This window comes from Opisthocomus hoazin, chromosome 6, assembly GCF_030867145.1.
Source record: "Opisthocomus hoazin isolate bOpiHoa1 chromosome 6, bOpiHoa1.hap1, whole genome shotgun sequence".
NCBI lineage: Eukaryota > Metazoa > Chordata > Aves > Opisthocomiformes > Opisthocomidae > Opisthocomus > Opisthocomus hoazin.
In genome coordinates this window covers 65,213,898-65,234,352 of record NC_134419.1, presented here as the reverse complement: position 1 = coordinate 65,234,352, position 20,455 = coordinate 65,213,898, and the positions used below count along the sequence as shown (strand labels likewise).

At 56.7% G+C, this 20,455-nt stretch overlaps 1 protein-coding gene across 2 annotated transcripts in view; it reads left to right on the top strand.

The window, feature by feature from the left end:
- Positions 1-20,455, top strand: part of KAZALD1 (Kazal type serine peptidase inhibitor domain 1) — a 38,092-nt gene that overhangs the window by 3,900 nt on the left and 13,737 nt on the right. The window contains exons 4-5 of one of the 2 annotated variants that reach the window (XM_075424234.1): positions 1,056-1,203; positions 1,417-2,088. In XM_075424234.1, the coding sequence (XP_075280349.1) occupies positions 1,056-1,203; positions 1,417-1,502 (234 nt within the window). In that variant the 3' untranslated portion in view covers positions 1,503-2,088. Of the gene's footprint in view, positions 1-1,055; positions 1,204-1,416; positions 2,089-20,455 lie in introns of those variants that run through there. The other variant, XM_075424235.1, reaches the window with a different exon arrangement.

Below are 20,455 nucleotides of genomic sequence, written 5' to 3'. Positions count from 1 at the left end.
GCCCTTTTCTGCCTGTCACTCCAAGCAGGACTCTCCTCCCAGCGCTGGCAGGTCCAGGGGTCAGCATCCTGCCCGCAGACGGCCCTAAATATAGTGGGGCTTACCCAGCTGTTAGAGGGTGTGGGCAGAGGCTCGGGGCCATGCGCTGCAGCCAGGCATCGGCGGGGAGGAAACTGCGGTGGGAGGGGTGGGGGGAGCCAAGGGGACAGGTGGGACCCGGCACCGTCGCAGGGTGATGTACTGGCCCCCCTCCATCCTTCTGACCTTCCCACCACCCCATAGCCTGTCACAGGATCCAGCCAAGGACCTTCACCCCAAGCAAGGCTACCCTGCCAGGCTGGAGGACGCTTGCCTGTCCTCCGCCCCTGGCCACCGCACTGTAATAGCAGCCTGCAAACACAGCTGCAGCCCAGCTGCCTCAGGAAAATGCTATTTCTTGCTGAGGACAAATAGAAAATAGCATGGTTGGTGCCAGACCAGTCCTGGGACCTCACTGGCTGCCAAAACAAAGGATGTGGGGCTCCTCAGAGCCATCCTGGGATGGATATGCCCCCGACGGAGTGTACAGCGTCCCGGTCCCCGTCCTCCTGTGCTGCCAGTCTGCCTGTGCAGCTTGGCTGCTTCTCCAGCTCTGCCTCGTCCCATCCTCAGCTGCACTGCTCCCCAGCATGACCCTGAACCCCCAGACCACCCCAGCTGTTTGTCCGCAGCACAGATGCCCCCTTGCTTCAGCCACCCTGGAGAGCACTGACCCTGGCATCCTCCCCCCCATGGCACTGGGGGCACAGCTGGGAGTCCAGGGCACGTCTGCAGGGTCCTACGCAAACCAGGGCTCCCAGACCCTCCCACGAGCAAGAAGATACCCATTGCCCCCACCTCCCCTAGGTAGTGGGAAAAGAGGGGACCTGCATCCAGGGGGTCTGTGCCTGCCCCCAGAGTGGTACTTAGGTGGGGGCCAAAGAGTTTCCCTGGGCTTGTATCGCCCTTCCCATCCATCCTAGCCCCACTTGGGGCTTTCCCGGCCCCAGGGCTAACCAACATCCCCTCCTCTGCAGTTCAGAGGCGGCCCCCAGAAATACGAAGTGACAGGCTGGCTCCAGATCCAGGATGTGCGGGTGACGGATGAAGGCACCTACCGCTGCTTCGCCAGGAACAGGGTCGGGGAGGTGGTGGCATTAGCCAGCCTGACTGTCTTCACACCGGGTGAGCACCATATCCTTGTCCCCACGCTTTCATGAGGTCGAGGGAGGAGATGTCTGGGCAGGGTGCGCTGGTGCGGTGGGAGCTGCCTGTGCATGGGGCTGTGCTGGGGATGCCCCAGCAAGCTGCCGTGCATGATTTGGCTTTGGTCCTGGTGGGGGTGGGGGCAGGCACTGAGGGAGGCAATGTCACATCATTCCTGTGCTACCGTTACAGACCAGCTCAACCTGACGGGCTTTTCCCTGCCAAAGCCCCCCACGACACCCGAGGACTATGGGGAGAGTGAGGAGGACTATTACTAGCCTGGAGACGGGCTGTCCAGCTGCAGAGATCGCCTTGCCCATGGTGGCGATTCCCGGGGTTGGGGACATCTCTGGAGCAAGCACCCCCCAGCCCAAAATTCCTGCTTTGAACAGTCCTGGCACAACAGCCTCTTTTTTGGGTGTGGGGGACAGGGTGACACATCCCGTGCTGGGGGTGCTCGGGGAGGGGTTGGTGGCTGGTTGGTGGTGCAGGGCTGCAACTGGGGGTGGCTCTGCCTGGGGCAGGGGGAGTCTGTCCTCCGGCGGTGAGCGGGGATGTGGTGGCAGGTGGGACACTGCAGTGACAGCCACGCTGTGTTTGATGAGGACTTGGTGCTGGGAGTGGAGGCAGTTGCCCCCGGGAGAGGGAGACCAGGACAGGGGCATCTCAGCCCTGTGGATAGCATTTTGGGGAAGCTGGAGCGGAGGGCTGGGACCTGGCTGTGACACCCCATGTGTCACCCCCAGGGCCAATCTTTGTCCCCCAGGGCAGGGACTGCCAGGCTTCTCCCCAGGACCTGGGGAACTTGCTGCCGAAACATGCTTCTTTCCCGTTTTGTTTTTAACCAGTAAAGTAGTGATTTGAGGAAACCAGACACTTGTGGTTTTCAGTGCTATGTTTACTCCCCTGGACAACGCTGGCCCAGCCACCTGTGTGTTCAGAAACACGTTGGCCTCTTTTAACCAACTTTGGTGTTTTCCCTTCCAAGCAGCTCTTTACTTTGTCATTTCAGTTAATTTTAGTTAAAACACACGCATAGGTCAAAGCTGGCACAGACCAGGCAGTGGTCCTCTATCCACAGGGATTATTCTGGGGGTGAGGGAGGGTGCAAACACTGTGGATGGTACCTTGTCTGTTGTGGGGGTGTTTGGGTGGAGGAGCCCTCCTGCCCATCCTGGTCCTGACAGCTGGTCCTGGCATGGGTCCTGCCCCTCTCATCCCATGTGGGGCTGGGGGTCCCCAGCAGACCATCCCTAGTCCGGTGGGGATGTGTCAGGCTGGCTGTTTGCACCCGCATCGGTTCGGATCACATCCCACCTCTGCCCATCCTCATCCCGGGGTTCTGTGCCCCATTGGCACCAGGGTCTCCATCCAGGTGACCACAGCTGTGCCAGCATGGAGGGCACAGAACAGCTCTGTGCCTGGCTGGGAAAGGGCAGGGAGGCTCCCGTTTCTGCTGGAAATGCTCCGTTTTTAAAGAAAACCCACTGCCTCCCAGAGCTGGTGATTTAGAGCAAATTGTTGTTTTTGGGAGAGTGGGAAAGGAAGCCCAGAGCTGCGCTTTGCTGCTCCATGCCCTGAGAGGGCTGGCAGCACCCCATCCTGTGGGCACCCCGAGGCTGAGCTCACACTCAAGGGGGGCTTTGCCCCCACAGGCCAGCAGCATTTACAGGACTTTTGAGACTCGAAACATCCCCGTGGACCAAACCGCTCCTGGTTACTCCGTCGCAGCTCCAGGGAGGTCCGGAGCTGCGGCAGGGAGCCAGACCCCGGGAGAAAGGAGCTGGCCTGTCCCCAGGCAGGAGCTGGCAGGATGCGGCGAGGCTGGCGGCTCGGGCGCCACGCTGCTCTCCTTCCCCTTTTTTTTCTCGTCTTTTCTTCCTCTTTCTCTCGAGAGCTGGCTCAGATGATGCAATTATGGCGTCAAAACCCGAACAAGCAAATAAAAGGGATTTGTCTGGAGCTGGCAGCGGAGCAAAATTCCTGCAGCCGGTGAGGCTGGGCCAGCCCTGGCCCCTGTGCTGCTGCCTGATGGGGCACAGCCGGCAGCACTGCCGCCTTGCCCGCCTGCCTGCCCGCCTGCTGGGCTGCCTGTCCTCTCTGGCAGCAAACCCCTTCTCGGCTGGGGAAATCCAAAAGCCACCCGGGCCTTAGTTTCTCCTTCCATCTAACAGCGCAGCAGCATCCTCCTGGGGCTGCTACATCAGAGTTGGAGGGTGTTCGGGAGAAAGCAGGGACACAAATGTGCTGTTGGCTTTTATTTTATTTTTTTGGGTGCAAAACCTGCATTTGGAGAAGCCGGGGTGTTTTCACCCATCCTGATCCCCTCCCTGTTTCGCATACAAATCAGCTGGTGGAACTGGGCCATGTCCAGGCTGAGGCTGCTGCGGGGAAACCCGAGAGCATCCCAGCGCTTCAGCAGGCGTGAGCTGCTTGCTGGGCTCCCCGCCGGTGCCTGGGGCTGGCCCCTGGCCAGGGCTGCCATGCCAACCCTGCCCAGGGCCAGGCTCCCCATGCCCACATTGGCATCAGTCCAGGTCACTCTGGGATTAGGTGCTGCGCTGGGCTGGCTTGGATGGGGTGGGGGTTTGGACCCCCATTCCTGGCTCTCCATGTGCTCTGCCAAGAGATGCTCTGCCCAGGTGTGGGTGGGCATCCTCATTTTGGCCGCAGTCCTTGCCCCTCTCAGTTCCGCACCTGGTCCCTGTGGTACCCCCTGGGTACCTGGCAGGGGATGCTGTCGGCTCCCGTTCCTGCCCTTCAGGGAGGGCAGTGGGGATGTGGTGGCTGAGAGAGGGGGGAGCTTGAGCAAGAATCCTTGGCCAAAATTAACCAAACTGGGAGCTGTGTCTCTTGGTTTCCCCAGATCCCAGTGTGGGAGAGGGCTGTCTGCATTTCAGGCTGGCAGCTCATGCAGTATAGGGGCTCCACTCCCCCCCAGACGAGGGGCAGCAGAGCAGCCCCAGGGGCACGGAGGGGCCTGGTGTCCCCCCACCCTGGCTCCCAGCCTCACCATTTCCAGCCACTTAAAAATTAAAGGAGCCAATATCACTGCACGGCTGGAATCGGTCACTGCCACAAAGCTTAATTGAGGTTATTTGTTGGCTCTAAAAATGTTTGGTCAGCTCTGCCACTGGCTGCTCGGATGCTTCCCACAGCCCCTGCCCTGAGGAGGGGGTCCCCACGGGCTCTGCTGGTGTCAGATGCTCTGCTTGGCTCTGGGCACCTGGAGGGTCCTGGGGACCCAGCCAAACCTCGCCTGGTGTCAGTGTGAGGATACAGATGGGGCCACAACGGTGTGCAGCGCCAGATCCCTTTGCTGACTGATTTTTGGGGTGGTTGCTTTGCGGGGGCGGGGGGGCTGTGAACTGAGCATCTCCTGCCAGCCCAGCCGCCTGCACTCAGAGCAGCAGCTCAGTCCAGATGTTGGGCTGACGTCAGGGACGGGGTCAGCTGGATCAGGAAGCACTAACGTGGCTGCTGGCCCCGGGCACGCACCAACCTCAGAACCTCCGGGCTGCCCAGGGTGAGTGGGGTGCTGGCACTTCCCTGGGCACCAAAGGTCACCGCAAGGCTGGGGACAAAGATGGGGGGGCTCATCCTGCCAGAACCCAACAGAATCTGAAGACACATGCTAATGGAGCCAAAACAGTGTGGTTAAAAGCCCACCAGACCCCAGTCCCTGCGGGGACACTCACAGGGCTGGGACTGCCCTGCCACCGTCAAGCATTTCAGCCACCCTCATCATGTACTCGCAGCTCTGGGTGCTAGGGGGGAAATTCAGGTAAAACAGCCCCCCCCCAGCCTCCACAGCAGCTGCTTTCTGCCCCAAACCTGCAGTTCGTGTCGCACCCAGCCCCTGCTGCAGGCTGCTGGAGTGACCTCAGCTCTTCCCACCGACCAGCCTCCAGTGTGGGGGCACCATCCTGGTCCCCAGACTTCTCCAGGGACCACCACAGCCCGGGAGGCCACCGCGATGGTCAGTGGCTGACCCGGTGGTGACACCAGGGTGCTCTGCTCCCTGAACGGCCCACCTGACACCCCTGGTGCGTCCCCCATCCTTGCACCCCCGCAGTGCTGCCCAGAGCTCGCGTGGCAGCAGCCACCCCCAGCAGCCACCAAGCCCCAGGGCTTTGTGGTCTGCAGGGAAACCCCACCAGGTTTGGAAGATAGAGATGATGACCAGCGAAAACACACTGTCCCTGTCCTTCCCTGCCCTCGGGAGTGCCGGCACCTGTCCCCAGCCTGGACCTGAGCCGGAGGCACCTCTCCGCCTCCATCCCAGAGGCCAGATCTGGGTCACCGCCGTGATTAGCCGCTAAACAGTGCCATCTCCTGGCAAAGCCACCGGCCACGCCGAGCCCTGCCACCGTGCTGGGCGGCCTGCGAATACACATGGGCCCTTGGGCACCCCCGGAGCACTCCGACCCCCCAGAGCCAGCCCTGCCCGCTCCGTGCCCTGCCCTTGCCTCTGGCAGCAGCTCTGCCTTTGCTGGGTGCCGTCCCGAGGGATGCAGGGGTTAAACTGTCCCTGGGGGCGATGGCGGGAGCCAGAGCATCCTCTCGACACAGCCTCGGGCGGCTGCGGTGGGCACAGCTGCGATGGGGCAGACCTTGGAGGTGTTCAGCTGCTGTCCTGGGGTGTGTGCTTTAAACTGGGGCTGCAAAACGGTCAAGACCCCTTGTGGCTGCCCTCCTGGTCCCCCTGTGCCATGGGTATCTCCCGTGGGAGATCGATGGCTTCTGGCAGGGGTCTCGGCCAGCCTGAGCTGAGTGCTGGTCACGACTGGATGGAAACTTGCAGCGCTGTAACTTCACCCTGCCAACAGATAAACTGAGGCACAGAGCAACCAGGCAAGGGGAACTCAAGCAGAGCCAGGGAGACAAGCGGAGCAGAGCAGCCAGCTACACCCAGGACTTCTTCCCCAACCTGTCCCCACCGCAGGGGGTGGTGGCATTTTCACTTTTGCCCTCTGCATGGCACCTCTTCACCCTGCTGTGCTGGTTCAGGGAGAAAATAAAAAGAGCAAGACCACTTCCCTGCCTCCACCCAGCAGTTACGCCATGTGATAAACAAAATGGAAATAAATCCTCCTGCATTTGCAGCAAATAGGTCTCCACGGGAGGTTGCTTTCAATAATTCAAATGCCATTGCAGAGCAGAGCCCACGCCAGTGGGTTTTAATAAACACAGCCGTAATGTGACATGCAATTTATTATTAAGCTTAAAACAGGAAGCAAAGAGTTTAATAAAAGCACCAGATTCCCCGTATCCATCACAGCAAGTGAGGGGATGCTGGCTGCGGGGGGAAGGCTGGCTGAGCTGTCTGCAGGGGCACGCAGAGCCGGGTTCGCTTTGCCACACACCTCCCAAACTGGGACCACAGGGACCCTGGGCAGGGCAGGGAGGTGTGAGCCAGACCTGGGGAAATGGGGGTTATTGCACAGATGGGGTAAGGCATGAAACACTGCCCGCTGCAGCCTGCACCCTGCCTGCTACACTCTCCTACAGCTGCCCAGCTCCCCGGGGCAGCCTTGGCAGAGCTCTGCACTGGCACCGCAGCACGCTTGTGAGAGCAGATTGATTAAAGCCTTGGTTTTAGTCCCTCTCCCCCAAAACTTTCTCACCCTAGTCGCTCCCTAACTCAGCTCCACCTGGGCAGCCCGGCCCTGCTCCACCCTCCCTGCCCCTGGGGCTGCCTTTAAATGCAGGCAGAGGGGTAGCTGAGCTCCTGGGGACAGTGTGGCTATACAGGGGGAGGTGCTGCACAGTCTGGGGGCAGGAGCTGGTGACTGGTGCTGCAAGAAGCATGTGTGCTGCCCACTGGGCTGTATGGGAGTCCCTTCAGGCCCTGGCTCTGCTCACGGGTTGGTGACAAGTAGTTGCTCTGTGAGGAGGTAACTCAGCTGGGGGAGGGAGCTGGGTGTGAGGCAGCTGGTCCAGCTACAGCTGGAGGCACCTCTGTGCACAGATGAAAGGTGAAGAAGGTGGCAAAGTCCCATGTTCATTACCTAGCAGGAGCAGGGTGCTGCCTGCTTGCTGTCCCTGCTCTGGGCTTCCCTGGGCACTTGAATGCTGACACTTCCCCTGGGGTTGTGGCTTTCTTGCCTTCCCTCCTTGGTCTTGCCTCTTAGCAGCACCCTTTCCATTTGGAAAGTGTTCTGGCAAACCCCAGTACCTAATGCAGAGATCAGCAGAGCAGCTGGAAGAGGGGTGAGGGGAGGTGTGGGGACTGCCTGTGCTGGTTCACTGTGGAAATGGGGTTTGTATGACTGCCCTGTGCTCTGGCTTGGGGGAATGGCCTGAAGCAAAAGCAGTTTCCTAGATGCAAGCTTTGCTCTTACTGTATTAGACATCAGAGGGTCCCTTCCTCCCTAAGGCTCTGGGAGATGTGGGGCTTTGATTCAGTCCAGCCAAGGAGCAGCCTGGGGCTGATCCAGGGGCTCTGGGACACCTGCAGCTTCTTCCAGCAAAGCATTCTCCTACCTCAAGGAGAGCTTTCCAGCCAGATAAAGCCATGCAGACAGCCTCCTTCCTCCAGCTTGGCTGAAGTGCTGGCAGGGCTATGTGTGGGACAGCTTCCATGGGCTCTTTAGCAGGTGTTGACAGCAGAGGGTTCAGGCTGGGATTGAAGCTGGGTAGCATCCTCCGGCTTCTGCAAGCACCAGTGCCTTGCTGGAGCCTGTATATGGCTTTAACCTGATACTGCTTTTTCTCTGTGTTTGAGAGCTCCACTGCCTCTGGCTTTAAAAGCCCAAGGGCTGCTGATGTGACTCTGTGCACATCCACTACTGAGGCTGTGAGTGGGATGTTGAACATGGATCCGGTGAAGGGACGTGGTGTCTTGCCTGTTCCCTTGAGGTGACGATCCCTGTGCGGGGCCATCAGGAGTGGCACCAGCCCAAGAAGGGCCAGATTGTCCCCCCCCCAGCTCTCCATGTGAAGGAGTGGGGGTTCTTCGCGCAACACAGAAGGTTTTTGGCCTTCACGCGTGCTCAGCTGGGGAAGGGAGCTGTTCTTGATGGTCTGTGAAGCTGATGGTCCTGGTTATGTCTTATCTCATGCGCTCATCTGACGTCCTGGGTCTGCTCCCCATGTCCAGCACAGCTCCCCTTGGGCTTAGCTTTCTCCTCTGTGTGGGGCTGGAGTGTGGGACTGGGATCTGACCCCCTGGAGAGAGGCAGATGAGGTGAAGCAGAGAAATAACCTGTGCCTGGACACAACCTGCGAAGAGCACAGGTACCCTTCGGAGGGTGCCTGAGTCGGGTTGTCTCAGTAGCAAGGAGATGCTCAGCAGGGACCTGCCTTATCGGAGTGCTGGTTGCTGTCTCTCCTCGCAGCCCTTTCTGCCCCGGGGCTGCTCTCTGTCACTTCTCTGCTCCGTAACAGCCGGAGGCAGGCGGAAATGGGAGCCCCTGTGCCTGGTCCCTGCCGGAGCGCGCTGTTTCGGAAGTGGGGGGGTATCTGGCTTGCAATTACTGCGCCTTTGGCTTGTCAGGCCTAAAAGTGTGAGTGATGGGGTCTCTGCAGAGCAGCCCCTGAGCCCCGGTGGGTTGGGGAATGCTCAGAACTATCAGCAGACACCCTGGCTGTCTGGGCTCAGCCAGTTTGGCAACGCAGGAGGGGAGCATGGGACAGCAACTTTGGGCTACTAGTGAGAACCAAAAAAATTCACTTGGCTGGACACCCACATCCAAAGCACAGCCTGAGACCTCCCTTTTGATAAACTTCTTGCTGGCATGCCTGGGAGAAGAAGCAGAAGCAACGGGAGACTCCCATCTCCTGTTCCCATCCACCCGCCTTGCTTTGCAGCTGCGTATTGCTCTATGCAGTGGAGGGCTGGGGCAGCAGTTCAGCATCTCTCCAGGGCACCTACTGGAGTCAGTCCTTCCCTGCCTCAGGTAGGGAGGAAAAGCACAGGGGAAAAAAAATAAAGATCTGTTATTGCATCTGGTCTGGGGTCCGTGGGACCAAGAGGGTCTTGGGACCCTTGGTCTGGCATGTCCTGCAAGTACAGCTGCAGCCAGAGGATTGCAGCCCCTGTGTCTGTAGATAACAAACCATCAGCCACTGGGCTGCTGTGGTTGCAGGATGGGAGCGGCTGTTGCGTCCCAAGCATCTCCCCAAAAGCACCAAGTGCATTAAGATGGTGTCCTCAGGAACAGTCTCAAACTCTATCTCTCTCCCACCACCAGCTTGCTCTGGCCTTGGGAAAGAAAGGGTTAAGCTGCAGGTCTCAGCAAAGCAAATGCTCTCCAAAAAGCCAGCCAAGCTACCCAAATACTGGCCTCCCCTCTGCCCCTGCCCTTATCCATCTCTCTTATCTGCCCTGGGCAAGAGCAGGGCATTTCCCCTCCTCGGGCTGATGAGGACCAGAGCTGGCGACAGGCGGAAGCCAGCGCTGACTGCACGCAGGGCTCGGGGAGGCCATGGCCGTGGCATCCCGGCTGCGGAGTGGCCTCTGTAGCTGTAGGTCAGACATGTAGAGGGACGATACGGTCGACCATGGGGCCGGACCCTCTAAGGGCATCCCTTGTCCCTGACTGTCCCATACAGGCTGTCTCATACCCCAGAGACCTCCAGAAGAACCTCCTTTCTGCAGTCTGTGTGTAATGAGCTGCTGGGTCTCAGCTCCTCTCCGGAGAGCAGGGCTTGTATCACAGGGGACGGCAGCTCTGCAAGGCCTAAGTACCCTCTGGGCACTGATATGAGGGCATGGCAGCCCAGTTTGGAGTGGCATCGCACAGCCCAGGTGAGCTGGGGCTTGGGTCTGCCTGTGCCAGGGGTGCAGGTGGGGGGCTCCGCAGGGGTAGGGTGGTTTCTCCTGGCAAGGTCTGTAGTGTGCGTGAGGTGCCAGGGCACCTCTGGCAGCACAGCAAGCTCTGCCGACACGAGGCAGGCTTGGACGGGCTGTTTAATTAAATGTGAAGGGCTCTCGCACTTCACAAGCTGCAGCCCTCACCGCAGACTGAGCGACTTCGGGAAAGAGGCCTTTTATTAAAAGAGAGAGAGACTCCAGCCCTGCCAGGCAGCCATCAAATGGCACATTTAATTGTCTTGGCTCGTTTAGCTGTCGTGCAGGGAGGGGTGCACTCTGAGCTCTTCAGCCTTCCCTATATGTTCTCCCTGGCAGGCACACGTGCTATCTGCAGCCTGGGTGCTCCTCCTGCCCTCCTGGAGGGCTGGTGAGGAGGAGGTGGGAGATGAGCCTCCATCCAAGGAAAGCACCGGGGGCTTGCCAGGGGCTGGGCAGAGCCATAGCTTGCTTGGTGCACTGATGGCTCAGCCTGCCTGGGACTAAGCACTGGGGTTTGAAAGGGCTTGGGAAAGCATCTGGGAAGACGGGAGTCTCCTGGGGTCGTGGGAGCTGTCTGGAAGGCAGGGGGGTAACTAAATGGCAGCTTAAAAGTGTCTTCTCACTTATTCCCATGGTACAAATAAGGCAGAACATTTCTGGCTCTGAAGAGGCCATTCTACCCTGGCTGCAATGTGGCAACCTCAGTGTATAAGCCGTGGGGCAGGCTGGCAGCCGTTGAGGATAACTGTGCTGCTCCTCTCCTCCAGGAACTTTGGTACTTGGAAATATCTTCTGGGCTCTGCACCCTCACTGCGTTGGGACCTGGCCTGTCCAGGGTATGCATGGAGGGAGAAAGGACCTCTAGGTGGCTTTGCTTTAAATCTGTTGTCTTGCTGCTGGGTGATACAGAGAGCATGAACTTGGGTTCAGCTGCTGGTATCGAGCCCGTTGTCCTGAGGGAGAAGTCGTTTGCCTGAGTGAGGGGCGATGCCGCTGGGGGGGACTCACAGCCTTTCCCCTGGCTGTGCAGGAGCAGCCATGCCAAAGCTCAGCATTTGGAGAGGGGGAGGAAATAAAGATCAAGAGGGGGAGGAAATACAGGCTTTTATCAAAACCTCCTACTTCAAAGTTGTCCAGCTGAAGCGCTCCCCTTTGGTTTAATTTGAAGTGATGTTTCCTTCAGCAACTGCAGCTAAATGGCATCAAACAAGGCTGAAACGGCCGGAAAGCCTGGAAAGGGAAGGCGCTGTTTGGGAATGGCTCGAGGCAGATCTTCCCATTGGGGTCATCCGTGAAAGCCTTTCCATGGGGATGAAAACTGCCAATGCTGGCACTTCTCATCCCTCAGCTCATGGCATGGGACAAAATCCAAACTCTCCTGGGAGCAGGAATTGGGGTAATTTCCCATTCTGGGTGCCTGGGGGTGGCTCTACCGCTCTGAACTGACTGCAGTGTCAGTGCTTGTGAGCAAGGGGAAGGCAGGAGTTGGAGACCCGGGTGCTGCTGTGCCCCATGGAGCCAGCACATCCCCCAGGCTTGTGATTCCCAGCCTGCAGTCTCCCTAAAGCCAGATGCTGAGCGCTGCTTTGGCAGCCCCTCCACATGGGCGAGAGCTAAACCAGATTGCGGGGAGCGCCAGGGGAAGGGGCATGAATCCATCTTCCTGACGAACCCCTCCAAACCCTCCTGGAGTGGAGAAGGCTGGGCCCTGCTCCTGCTGCCATGGGGAATTCCTGTGCGGGGGCAGTGGCAAAAACCAGCAGCAGCAAGGCACGTGCTCCTCTGTCACAGCATCCCTTCATTACCAAAAAACTGCCTGGGAGGCAAAGCAGCTGGCTTTTGCTGGGACAGCCCAACATGCTCCTGTCTGCTGAATAGGAACTGATTTTCCCCATCTGGCTGGAAAATGGAGAGAAGACACTTTGAAGGCAGCTGTGTCCTTTCCCTGCTGGGGCCAACGGGGCTGGGTGCCTGCTGGGCAGTGGATCTGATGCTCTGATCACTGGGAGGACAAAGGTGCTCAAAACAGGCCAGCAAAACTGAAAGCTGTAGAGAGGGATGTGTCCTGAGAAACAGAGAGAAGGGTCACTGTCAGCTCTTCCACCTTTGGCAGTCAAAGCAGGATTTTAACGGCAATAATTATGTTGCAACTAAAGCCACTGGCCAGGAAGGAAGGTGAAGGACAAGTCATCTGGCACTGCACGTGGAGGAGGGATGCTCAGAACTGTCTGTCTGCTGGGGACTGCTCATACCAGTACCTCCAAACCTCTTCCACCCAAAAGATATGAGTGCTTTTCCAGCCAGGGGCTGATTTGTGAAATGGGACTTCAGAAACCTGTGATAGTATCAGAGCTGGGACCCTGATCCCAGATTTTCTTACATTAAATCTCAAGGGGAAGATGCTCAAAATGTGTTTTCGCTTGCAGTGATGGGAGCTCCACGGAGTAGCAGGCATCTGACCATGTGCTCTTTCTCATGCTCTCCTTGGTGTTTGGGCAAAGGTCTCTGCCAATATTATGTGACGTCTTGAAGCTGCGTGGAGAGGCAAGTAGGAAAAAAATATCCATCTCGCATAAAACTGGGGTGAAAGGAGCTGTAATTTCTCTTCTTCCAGCCCAGCAACCCCACGTCCCCCGCAGCAGATCCGTTCCAGTGCTGGTAGGGTTGCCGCTTTCTCAGCTCTCCCCCCTCCTCTGCCTCCCCCCGGCTCTGCTCCACGCGCTCCCAGCTGCTCTAGGATGATACAGGCGGGCGCAGAGTTCATGGGAGCCGTACCTGTGCTTTGTCTTCATCTGTCACCCCTCCTGACAGTCAGATCCATCTTAAACTGGGAGCGAGAGGGGAAGAGAGGGAAGCAATAATTAACCTCTGTGCAGGCCGCTCCCGAAATGCTGCAGTCTGGTGATGCACGAGGAGATGTCCCTGACACTTTTATTGCTACTCCAGCGCCGTACTGCGTCTGTAGGAGGTGATTTGGCTGGGCTGGGATACCTGAGACTTTCATTACGGTTGAAGAGCGGCTGGCACCTGCATTAGCGAGGGTTCCCCCGCTTTCTCGCTCACGGAGCTGGGGGGCAAAGCTCATTCGGGGTGTTTGCAGGCAGGCTGGGTTGGGGTTTTCATGGCGCAGACCTCAGGCGGAGTTAGATTTAGGGGCTCAAGCTGTCTCCGGTGTGGGTGGAATACAAGTGTGCAGCAGAAGAGCTGGCGGGGTTGTCCGGGATGGGTAGTCCCAGCCTCTGGGTGAGCTGCCAGGGAGCACAGCGCTGTGGTCGGGATGTGCCTGAGGTTGAGGGCAGGACACCGGGTGTTATGGAGCCTGAGCTCCCACTACCTATGACAGATCCTTGGTGGCAATCTTGTCCTGGGCTGGAAAGTTTCCTCCATGGGGACATGAAATGGGGAGAGGGGCTGGCGGCTTTTGGGCTCCCTCGTGATGCTGTGCTGGACAGTAATGCCACCTTGGCTAGGGATGATGCTGAGCACCCTCCTGTGTCCCTCCAGCTCCTTGCCCTGAGCATGTGTGGGTCCTTGCGCTGGCTCCCTTGGGGTGGGGTGGCCCTACAGCCACCTCCCAACAAGGCTGGGACAGCAGTGATGCTGCACAACTGACAAGGTTGGCTACGCAACTGCCTGCTCAGGACCTGGTAGCAAATCAGCCTGGCAATTAAAGCAGCATAAGTGACCAAGTTCCATGAGATGCAAAGACAACAGTTATTCTTCTGAACCCAGTGGAGCCCATGGGCAAATGCAGCCTGACCCTGCATGGAAACCAGGAAAAGCTATCCAGGAGTTAGTGACTGGCTGGGCTGTCTGCTCCTTGGTTCTTCTGTGGGGTTGCTGGGCTGTCAATCAGAGCAATGACTGCATTTCATTACATAGTGGTGCTGGGTCAGCAGATGTTGCAGCTTCATCTTGCACAAGCGTGAGAGCAAATCAATGCCAAAAGTGCTTGGCAGCCAAACCCTGGGTCGTGCTGATCCAAACTGGCTCATGGTCAGGCTGGTGATGTATCAATCCCTTGGCCCTCCATGAGGGTGTGTGGAGGCTAGGGAAGAATGCGGCAGCACTGGTCAGATCTGGCGACCAGATGTAGGGCCAGATCCTGGTGTGGGATATGCTGTTGTACAGTGTCTTACAGTGATCTGGACATGGAAGGTCTTGTGTCTGGGGAGGAGAGTGGAAATGGCTCCTACAGATGTGTCTTTAGGACAACACCGTCATGTCATGTTTGCCCATGAGATGGGTTGCAGCAGCTGTTCCTCTCCAAAAATGGCCCCAAGCAACCAAGACTGTGAGCAGGCAGGAGCCCAGCATCAGGTCCCACAGCTGTCCCCGGGGTCTGCAGCAAGGGGCAGCCATCCAAGGGCTGTGAGCTTCCCAGAGTGGAGGGTCAGAGGGCCGTGCCATCTCCTGGGCAGGAGCATGGAGGTGCCACTGGAGCTGGCACAGGGAGAGCCACGGTGTGATTTCAGGCCCAGAGGAAATGCTTTGTAGTGTCTGGTGGATTGAGCTTATCAAAAAGAGCATGAGGGCCCCTGGTCACTTTGTGAGGAAGAATCACCAAGTGCTGAAGGACTGGCTTATGGAACTAAGAAAGAGAAAACATTAATCTGGACCTGAGTTCAAACCAAGAAAAAAAAACACTTGAAAATAAGATTCATTTTGTTTTCCAGTTGTTTTAGCAGTGAGAGGGGGCTGAAATCTGCCTGTCCACCAAGATCAGAGGTGGCTTAGCCTGGTTTTGTTGTCTGCAGAGCAAAATGGGATCCTTTTCTGTGTGTTTTTGTCATAGTGATGCTTCAAGCAAACCTGAGTTACAGCTGTTGGTGTTTGGACACAGGCTGATATAACTTGGCCTGGGTAGTTTCAGAGGCAACTGCAGAGGATCCTGGCATCAATCCTAGCCTTGAATTCTCTAGTTGCAACCTTGGTCCTTGCAGGTTTCTTACTCCATGTCCTGGCACCCATGTCTTATGAACTGTTGGGCCCATTGATATCCCCAGGCTGTTTCTAAGGGGTCTATGAAAAGCCACCAAGAAAAGCTGAGGTGGCTTCTGCACAGGCCAGAGTTTGGGGCAAATTCCTACTGGCAAACAGTCTCTGCTTTAATGAAAACAGTCACTGCATGTAAGAAGTTGTTGCTCATGTCAGTTGGAGATGGAGAAACTGAGGTACGGAGGATGCGACTGATATTTTCCCAGCTGAGGCAGGGACCTGGTAGCAAGCCCAGAAGTCTTGTACAGCTTCTCTCTTCTAGCTGCAAATGCAGCCACTGGGAACAGGTCAGCAGACTGAGGAAAACCAGCCCCAAGCTTTCCAGTTCAGCCTTCAAGGGGTAGGTTACTAGGGGTGAGGGGGAAAAAGCTCCTGAACACCTGAAATGTCCAAACAGGCTGCAGATGAGGCCGTGCACAAGAGCTGCCAGCTCCCTGGCTTTTGAGTGGTGACAAGTCTCAGCCTTTGCCTGCACAGATGGAGGTTTAATCAGGCACAGTTTAAGCACATGGGTGTTCAGCGCTAATCCAATTTCCCTCCATTCATTAGGGTGGTTATTCATCACTTGGGAATGATGAAAGGCTGCGAGTCCGCGTGGATGCTGGAGAGTGGCAGCGCTGCTCAATGCTGGCGTGCATTAGCCCTTCCCTTGCTGAGTGCCAGACCTCTGGTGTGGACAGCAAGTGAGCTGCCGGGTGATCCCAACCCCTTCACAACCCCAAATGCAAGCTAGGCTTGCTCCACCAAACTCCAGAGACCAAATCGTCTTGGGCTTGTCCAGCAGTTAGATGGGAAACTGGATGAACTGCCAGATAACACATACAGATAGAGAGCCACTGGGTTGGGAGAGGACCTGAAGAGGTGGAAACCCGTAGCTCCATTTCGCTCCATCAGACCCTTGCATTGCTCCTGAGGCGTAATTGTACAGTAAAGTTGCAGGGCAGAGCTCATCTCCCACTGCTTCATGAGCCCACAAACCACTGTGTTCAACAAGCTGGTGCTAACCCTACAGAGAAAACCCAGGGCCCATGAGAGCATAGAGCTATGGGGAGGTGGGCGAAGAGATCACCGGTGCCCTGGGCTGGGCAGAGCTCAGGTACATCAGCTGGAAGAGCCATGGGTAAGGCTGCACAGGGAAGGCAGCTGCTTTGAGTGCACATTCGCTTCTGCCAAGGGTTTAGCCTCTGCCACCTGCTGCCAAGGCAAATGGGTCAGGAGACTGCCAGAGCAGGCAGGTCCTGGCTGTGCCCTGGGACCCTGCCATCCAAAAAAAAGCAGTCGAAAGAAGTGTCTCTTTCTGTCCTTCTCCCCCATATGTGAAGCTCAACAGACCTGAGCTTTCCAGACAAGCAGCAAAGTTTGCACAAGTGTCTAAGATGTTCCCTCCTGTTTCCCAACTTCTGCCTTCAGTGTGAATATTCTGGCCATTAAAGGCAAAAAAAAAGTAAATTGCTCTCCATGGTTGGTGTAAGTTTTGGAGTGAGGTGAATGAAAGCATGTGCAAACATGGTACAGGAGGAATCACAGGCCGTTGAGCGGGTGCAAGTGCAAGTGTTTCCTGCCGCGTTTCTTCCTCCAGCCCTAGTAAGTGGCAGTCGGTAGCATGGCTCAGGGGGATGAGAATTACTACCCTGCCCCAGTGAGCTAAAGGGTAACTACCAATTAGCGGCTGGAGTGTTATTGGATAATTCTGATTATCATGAGGTGTCTGGGGATCTCTGGGTCATTGCCACAGGGCACCTGGGCTGTGAGCAGGTATTTAACCGTGTTCTGGAGTGAACCAAAGTGATTTCCATATCCTGGCCAGGTCCAGTAGTGCAGATCCCACCTGGGGGTTACCAGTGCAGAGCTCAGGAGGGGTGGCAGGTAAGAACTCCTTACCATCCATGGAACTGAGCTCCTGAGCTCCTGGCCGGTCGGTCTGTCCGTCCTGTGCCTTCCTTGGCTGGGAGCTGGGTGCTAACACATCCTAGATGCCCTCCCTCTGGACCTGGAAGCTGAATACATCTTTGGGGCCCTGAAATCGCCCCCAGATTGCGTGCTGGCATGGACTGTCTTTTGCCTCCCCATTTCCCCCTTTTCTTTCCTCTCCTTTGCAGGATCCCTTCTCCAAAGCACAGACCCCTCAGTCCCACCACCTGAACCGCTTCATTCAGTCTCCAGCTCATGGCATCCTCCAAACCCCCCATGGCACCCTCTCAGCTCCCCAAGCCCCTCTCCCCTATCTCCCCAACACCCCACTTCCCAGACCTCGGCCAAGCAGTGAGGTGCTAGTGCCGGCACCCCTCTACCTTCCAAAAGGAGCTGGTGGTTGTGTTTGATGGGAGCAATCCATCTCCATCATTGTAATGACCATTCCCATTAATCGGCCATAAACTAATAAAGTAAGCACTTTCCCCTCCATCCTCATCACCCCCCCCCCAACTTCATTAAGTCTTTAGTACATTAATATGTCTTACTTAGCGTCTGCTTTGGCCTCTGTTTGGTTTTTTGTGGATCTTTTTTCCTTTTTTTTTTTGCTGTGTGTAGCATAGGTTTACCTGATGATGCTATTCCCTGCAGCCCCGAGGAAGCTTTGACAGCCTAGGTCATCCCTGCGGCAGCGGGAGCATCAGACGTGCTGGCGAGCCAAGAAGAAAGGGACAGGAATGGGGGGGGCAGGGGGAGGGAGGAATAAAAGATCCCGTACACCTCCAAATTAAATTTGTGATGCCTGGCATCAGATGGGCCCGCAGCCAGAGATTAATTCGACTGATCAAGTTATAAAGAGCGCTGAGGCGGGTAATCAATCTTGGAGCTGTCAGGCGAATCGGCAGCAGTATTAACCTGGCAGGACTCGCACACACATAGACGCGCACACACGCGGAAGCCTTTTTAATTCCTTTCACATTGACTATTATTTCCCAGGCCTGTTTATTTTGGAAGGGCTGGGGGGAGGTGGGGGGCAGCATTGCTTTGCTCTCTCCTGCTCCATCTTCATCAGTGATAGCCATATACAAACGGAGCATCGTTCTCCCCCTCGTGCACCCACATGCAAAGGGGAAGCCCTTTTGGCCATGAAGTTGGAAGCCTTTAGGGTCAGTTTTCCAAGCGACTACACCAGATTGTCTGCCTGATACTGAGAAGATTTGGGCTGGGCTTCCTCCTCTTCCCAGACCCGTGGTGGTATTGTTGCTCTTCCTCACCAGTCCCCGGGCTGGGACTGGCCCTAAGCTTGTGATGCTAGGCCCAGGGCACCCCCCTGGCCAGGCACTGTCCCCACATGTCCCTCGAGGGTTGCAGAGCCACTGGGCCACTCCACATCAGCTGCAGATTCATAGAATCATTAAGGTTGGAAAAGACCTCTAAGATCATCAAGTCCAATCGTCAACCCAACACCACCATGCCTATTAAACCATGTCCCAAAGTGCCACGTCTACATATTTTTGAACACCTCCAAAGATGGTGACTCCACCACCTCCCTGGGCAGCCTGTTCCAATGCCTGACCACTCTTTCAGTAAAGAAATTTTTCCTGATATTCGATCTAAACCTCCCCTGACACAACTTCAGGCCATTGCCTCTCATCCTATCGCTAGTTACTTCAGAGAAGAGTCCAACACCCAGGTCACTACAACTGCCTTTCAGATAGTGGTAGGGAGCCATAAGGTCTCCCCTCAGCTTCCTCTTCTCCAGACTAAACAATCCGAGTTCCCTCAGCCACTCCTCATAAGACTTGTTCTTCAGACCCTTCAGCAACTTTGTTGCCCTTCTTTGGACCTGCTCCAGCACCTCAGTTCTTGTACTGAGGAGACCGAAACTGAACATGGTATTCAAGGAGCAGCCTCACCAGTGCCGAGAACAGGGGCACGATCACTTCCCCACTCCTGCTGGCCACCCTATCCCTGATACAAGCCAGGATGTCATTGGCCTTCTTGGCCACCTGGACACACTGCTGGCTCATGTTCAGCTGGCTGTCAGCCATCACTGGGCAGCTTTCCAGCCACTCTTCCCCAAGCCTGTAGCGTTACATGGGGTTGTTGTGACTGACATGCGGGACCCGGCACTTGGCCTTGTTAAACCTCATACAACTGACCTCAGCCCTTGGATCCAGCCTGTCTAGATCCCTCTGCAGAACCTTCCTACCCTTGAGCAGATCGACACTCCCGCTCTATTTGGTGTCATCTGCAAACCTACTGAGGGAGCACTCAAACCCCTCACCCAAATAATTGATAAAGATTGGAGCTTCTTGGAGCTCCAATCTGCACAGCCCTTAGCAGATGAAGGCCAGGAGCTCTCTAAGGATCTCTTCATTGGGATTTGGGTGCAAATCAAGGAGCTTAGAAGTGGTGAGAGCTGGGCAGCTCCGTTTTTTCTCTGCCTTGGGAGTGACAACCCTGCAGGCGGCTGAGGAGTGTTCTACCTGCATGGGCTGGAGATCCCTGTGCCGGCCAGGTGCTGTGCAAAGACCTTGTCTGGTCCAGTCTGAGGTGGATGGGGCAGGTCCTACAGACTGCGGACTGGGAGTCTCAAGAGTGATCAACTCCAGAGGGAAAAGGAGATTTGTAGGTGAGAGCCATCCAGGGACCCAGAAATGGGCTATTTCAGGAAAGAGCTAATGTTGGACCACTTGGAAAGACGACAGAAAGAGCAGGAGCTTGGGGTGCTCAGCCAGCAGTCAGCACTGCAGTGGGTCTGGGAGGCCCCTCAATGCCTCATGGGATCATTTGCTATAAATATGCATTCAGCTGCTGGCTGTTCATAGCAAACCACCCACAACATCAGGAGGCAGCGGGACCTCGTTACATGAGGAACGCAGGATACCGTCCCCTGCTAACTCATCTCTGGCTGGGGACATCTTCTCAGGGGATGTACTCAAGGAGCAGTATCTCCAAGCAGAGGTGACTATGAGCAACCACCAAAAGCTGTCGGGTTTTTTTTTGCCAGGCCAAATGCACAGCGCCCCGTTTGGCATCCTTCAGGAGCTGGGAGGGGACCTGGCTGGGTGAACCGTCTCGTACTGGTCCTAGCTTTAAACCCAAGGGCTGAGCATGGCTGAAACACTGAGGGCTGTCTCTGCAGGCTCCTACTCCTGGTGGCTGGTGGCCACTCAGACCCCATGTGAGTGTGAGCACTTGTTTAGTAAAAAGGCTCTGGCACGAGTCCTCCCCGTACTGCAGCCCCTCTGGTTGTCCCAGCCGGCCAAGGACTGAAAGCCCACCCTGAGCCCCTGGGCTGGTAGCCCTTCGGCTCAGAGCTGTGCTGCCCTGTGACCTGAGCAGGCTGGAGTTTCGCAGTGGCCCAGGGGTCCTTTCAAAGTGCCAAAGCTGCAGGCTGTCAGTGTGACACCAGCAGGACACGTGGTCCGGGCTGCTGGGAACACCGTGGCCTTTCCAGGATGCTCAAGTGGGTCCTTCCAGGCTGGAACAAACTGCGTGGGCAGCTGAGGGGTCTCTGAG